Source organism: Montipora foliosa, chromosome 4 (genome assembly GCF_036669935.1).
Source record: "Montipora foliosa isolate CH-2021 chromosome 4, ASM3666993v2, whole genome shotgun sequence".
Classification (NCBI taxonomy): Eukaryota; Metazoa; Cnidaria; class Anthozoa; order Scleractinia; family Acroporidae; genus Montipora; species Montipora foliosa.
Window position 1 is genome coordinate 16,885,424 of NC_090872.1, and position 5,000 is coordinate 16,890,423.

Below are 5,000 nucleotides of genomic sequence, written 5' to 3' on the forward strand. Positions count from 1 at the left end.
GCAGAACCGTTTCTGTCTGTGGCTTTCGCCCAGTCGTGCACCAATGAGATGAGAGCTTGTGTAGTTGATGACTTTGGTATGGTGCCAAACTGTTTTGGATCAATAATATCCAGAACTGCAGGACCCACGAGATTTTGTACTATAAATTCCTCAGCTACTTTAGAGATTACTGGAGTTAAGGAGATAGGCCTGATATGTTTGGTAATGATGGTAACAGGCTTTTCTTTAGGTAATGGCATTACATCCGCATACTTCCATAGGATGGAAGTTTCTGCTCATCAAAAGAGCAACACAGCAAGTCACAGATGGGGCCAGCGAGGAAGTCTGCCTACTCCTTTAGAAGCCAGATTGGCAACCCGTCGGGACCAGATGCTTTGCAGGGAATCAGAGCCAACTGCACAAAGCACACTTCAGATACACTGGGTTTAACAATCTCCGAATCAATAGCAGGCAATGGAAGACTGTCCAGCGGTGCATAGTCCTGCATAGGCTGTAAAAAAGCTGCATTGATTAAATTAGTGTAATGAGACTACGTATTTAGGCTGTGGAGGGATGAAACCAGTGATAGAAAACACGGGGAAGTCTGAAAGTTGTCAAGCAATTTTACATCATCATCGTCATTCGCGGGTTTTGAAGCTGCTACTTTTCTCTCTGGTCCAATTCAGTGGAGGAACATGTTAAATAAAAAACTGTGGACAATTTAAGTTGTGCAACACTGCTCAAGAGAGCTGTACATTTTCAACTATGGAAAACAATGGTTCACTTTTAAACCCATGACAGACACTGCCGAATTTTCGTCTTCTATGGTGACAGAGAGGGGGTTACTTTGATGTGCTATTATAATATTATGCACTAATAGAGGAGATCTTAGTTCTCATTGTACATGTAACCTTGAACGTGTCACAATAATATTTATAGCTCTGGACACGATTTATAACTCTGCAAATGTATTCAGCACACGTAATGACCACTGAAAGGCTTTATTAGGGACCTTAAGCAAGCACGACGACGACGACTACGAGAACGTTGTCTAAAAATATTATTTTCCGTTACTGTAATAATTTTATGATTACTCCATGTCGTTCAGCTTGGAAAGTGTGAATGCACAACCCAAGAATAAAATTGATGAGAACGGTGTGGATATTCAGAGAGAAAATTGAAAATTCGTCATCATGTGCTCTCGTCCTCCACATGACCTCAAATTTGATCATTTCACATCGTAGTCAAGACGAGAACGGCAAAGAAATGTATCAAAATGTAAAACGCACGTGCTGGGCGTGCAAAGCTATTGTTTTTGTCCAATAAATATGCAAATTTGCGGCGTTCTCGTAGCCATCCTCGTCGTCCTTGCTTAAGGTCCCTATTGAGTCTGTCACCTCAAAGTTAACTTATACCTAATTTTGTACTATTTCGAAAGCATGTATTACTTGATACAGACCTTAGCCTTTCTAACGGGTGAAAGGATTATTTTTATTGTGAAGATCATGACAAAATTACCAATATACCCAATTGGCTTACTCAATGTTGTACCCAATTCAGATCTCCCAGGATTAAGATTCTTTGTGTATTTGTATTTGCATTGTAATGTAGCATTCACATTTAAATAGTTGATGGCGACCCAGGGAGACCCAAAGACCCATAAACCCAGAGACCCAAGGACCTAGTGACCCTAAAAACCTATCAACCCAGAGACCTAGCGACCTAGTGACCCTGAGACCCAAAGACCTATCAACCCAGAGACCCGTAGTCCCACTGGTCCACTGAAGCAGAGACTCATCTGTTACACACCTATGAGACCACCTGTTACCAGAGAGGTTTTCCATGATGTCAATGGTGTGTTTACACCACACATAAGCATTTATTTTGGCAAAGTGCAAAGTTTGATATTAAAGAGGCTATGTCACATTTAAGGGTGTCAAGGGGAAATCTTTAGTAAATCACAAGTTTAAGAAGTCGAAAATGGTAATGTGGAATTCCTGATAAAATTATCGTTATATCACAAACAAGATGATTCTGAGCAAAAACGACCTTTATCCAGGCGATTTGCCACAAACTTGAAAAATGTTGGGTTGACAATTATCAAGATTACCCAAATGCAATCCATTTCAATCTTGTCCATTAATTTTGTGTCCATTCATGCTTCTCTTACCTTTTGCTGTATTTCTTTTATGTTGTTCAACAGTTTTAAATGGTTATTGCAATGTTTCATTCTACGTTTTGGGCATTTTGGGTGTTATGAAATTACATCATTTTGCATGACACAGCCCCTTTGAAATATATAGGAAACAGTGGCTGTATCTTGGTCCAATTTATCTTGCAATATTTTAGGTGAGTTAGAAGAGTGGAAGGAAATTGTGATGTGTCTGTGTCGAGGGAACTACTTAACAGCCTTGCAGGGCAAAACATCACAGCATCTTTTAAAGGTTACAGCTGTCACAGCAGGTGAGATCTCTACCATTGTAGTGCCATCACTGATTCAGGATAATTTTGTTCTTTTTTTTTCCCTACCACGTGAATTAAAAGTGGTGCATTTATATTTATATAGTCCTTTAGGAATTGGAACTGATTTTGTGCAGGATATTATATGTATTGTTTTTTTTACAGAAATAGAATTACGTTACTGTTGTAAGACCTTCACTAGTAGAGGGGGGGGGGAGGGGGAGGGGGCAGGGTTGGTGTAGTGGTGAGAGGACTCTTCTTTCACCCATGTGGCCCAAGTGTGGGTTGAGTTTGTCGGTTTTCTTCCCTGTTGCAAGCGGTTTGTCTCCTTTTGTCAGATTTTCCCATTTTATCTGAGCTACGATTTGAGTTAATATGTAGCACTTGTAACCATAAGAGCTCTTTTGCTTGTTTACATAACCTTGAAACTCTGATGTTGTTGTTATTGTTATCAGCTACTTGGTTCAAGAATTTCAAATCAGTGCATGTGCATGTTAAATGTAACTGTAAGTTCTTTCAGCTGTAACTGTTTTTTTAAACCATTCCTCTATTTTAATGTGATCTTTTTTGTCATTTTCAGATGTTAATAAGGTAGTCAATGCAATTTCGTTGGTATTAAAATGTGAAAATGCTAACTCTTCCCCTGAAATCAGGTATGGTACCTTACTAATAGAAGTAAAGCGGTTAGGGCTGTACAACCTGGTTGAAGAGTTAGACTTGAGAGCCATGCATTTAAGAGGGATCGAGATAACTCGTAGAGAAGCTGTCCTAAATTTAAGAATAATAATAATTAGTAATCATCTAACAAACATTTTGCCAGTATATTAGGGTTGGAAACCATGTATTTTCAGGTTGAACAAGCTGCATTCAAAACCATAGCAAACTTGTCACGTTTAGCTAACTTGTGTGCTGTTTCTTCCAGTCAGACCTTGGTGCTATTCATTGGTGTTGCTTACTTAGAGCTGGTTATTCAGTACAATTGAACAGGTCGAGCCCCTGTGCCACAACTGGCTGGTATTCTCCAGGGTACTATTCGAGGAAATTCCTAACTACTTAACGTCGAAAGATTGAGTCAAGATTGACAGATAGTAAACTTTGGATAATATTTAAATCCTGATTGGGAGTCATTGTTATCATCTTCGATCATTTTCATGTGTGCACTGGTTGCATACTTGCATATATTAACAATGATTTTGCAAAGGTCATCCGAAGTGAGATAGCCCTAACTCTAATCCATTACGTTGTACTTCTAGTGGCCTGTGCAAGGTGTTTAACACATTGCTGTGATATATTAGGCAGTAAATTGTAAAATGTATGTAACAGTCAAATGAAATTACCCATTGCAGCCCATTGACAATCCTATCATTGATGTTCCACTGGTTCTATTTCTTGCCAAAATAATCTTGCTTGAAAATGAAAAAGCACTGGATATGTGCCAGGTAATTATAATTTTTATAGCTACTTTTAATTAATTTTTTAGAGAGGGGTTGTAATGTACTGGTGTAAAGCAGAAGGGCCCCTTTGCCAAAACCTAGAGACCTTTTTGACAAGAGACAGGGTGGAATAACCCTTAGCATTACATAACTGTTACAGGCTGCCATCATCTCAAACATTTGGCACAACTTTTCTATTACACTACCACCCACCATTTACCACAAAATGTTTGTGCTTTCAGTTCTTAGAATAGTCATAAATTATAAATATCTGTGTGTACATCTGTAGTTTTTTTTTACTAATTTTGCTAAAAATGAATTCAAATGCAGACAGCTTGCCTGTGGGCCTTAAGATATCTGGGAGTGCAGAGACAACTCTTCTATGAAAGTAATGAGATCACAGAATATTTAGAATATTCATTTCAATGGAAAGAGGTTTGTTTCTTGAGTATTTTATTAAAGGAATAAAATTTTGATGACCTGTTACTAGTCTTGGTAATACTAACAGTGTTGTTTTCAAAGGTGGTTTATTTGTTGCCAACTAATTTGTTACAAAATGATGTGCAATGCTATCCAGCCCTCATTCATGTTGTGGGTGAGGGATACTTATTTGGTGTACAAGTGCTCTTTTGTACACGTGTCATGATCCGTTTTTATGAAGTGTGATGATTAGTAACCAGGAGGGCACTCGACCTCACAAAGTGGATCTTTAAAACAGTTGAATTAATTTGAGTAAGGAGTGGTGTGATCCTGAAGCTATTGCAAAAGTTTTCAGGAACATAGCCATTGCTGCTGATTTGAAGTGGATTTACCTCGCTTTCTTGGGAAAATTAGCTTTTGATTTCCTGATTACCAGTTTTCCGCCAAATCCCATCATTATAGCTATTGCATTGCATTCGTTTCTTTGTTCAAAGAATTAATGACCACTTTCCCACTAACTGATTCGTTGGTTGAATCATAATAATTATTATTGAACTGCCGTAGAACATTAAAAATGTGATTGACGGCCTGATAATTAGCCAACATTGTTTGTTTGTTGTTTGTTGCATTCACTTATGTGTTAACTACTGCCATCTTTTCTTAGTTCACAAGGCATTAATACAGCAGCTTACTGAAGAAATAAACAAC

At 38.2% G+C, this 5,000-nt stretch overlaps 1 protein-coding gene across 4 annotated transcripts in view; it reads left to right on the forward strand.

Annotated features, from left to right (window-relative positions):
• The window catches only part of LOC138000058 (uncharacterized), a 20,041-nt gene that overhangs the window by 3,831 nt on the left and 11,210 nt on the right, over window positions 1-5,000 (forward strand). For 3 of the 4 annotated variants that reach the window (XM_068846201.1, XM_068846200.1, XM_068846199.1), the window contains exons 2-6: window positions 2,329-2,442; window positions 3,020-3,092; window positions 3,786-3,878; window positions 4,203-4,307; window positions 4,957-5,000. The exon at window positions 4,957-5,000 is cut by the window's right edge. In XM_068846201.1, the coding sequence (XP_068702302.1) occupies window positions 2,329-2,442; window positions 3,020-3,092; window positions 3,786-3,840 (242 nt within the window). In that variant the 3' untranslated portion in view covers window positions 3,841-3,878; window positions 4,203-4,307; window positions 4,957-5,000. The other variant, XM_068846198.1, reaches the window with a different exon arrangement.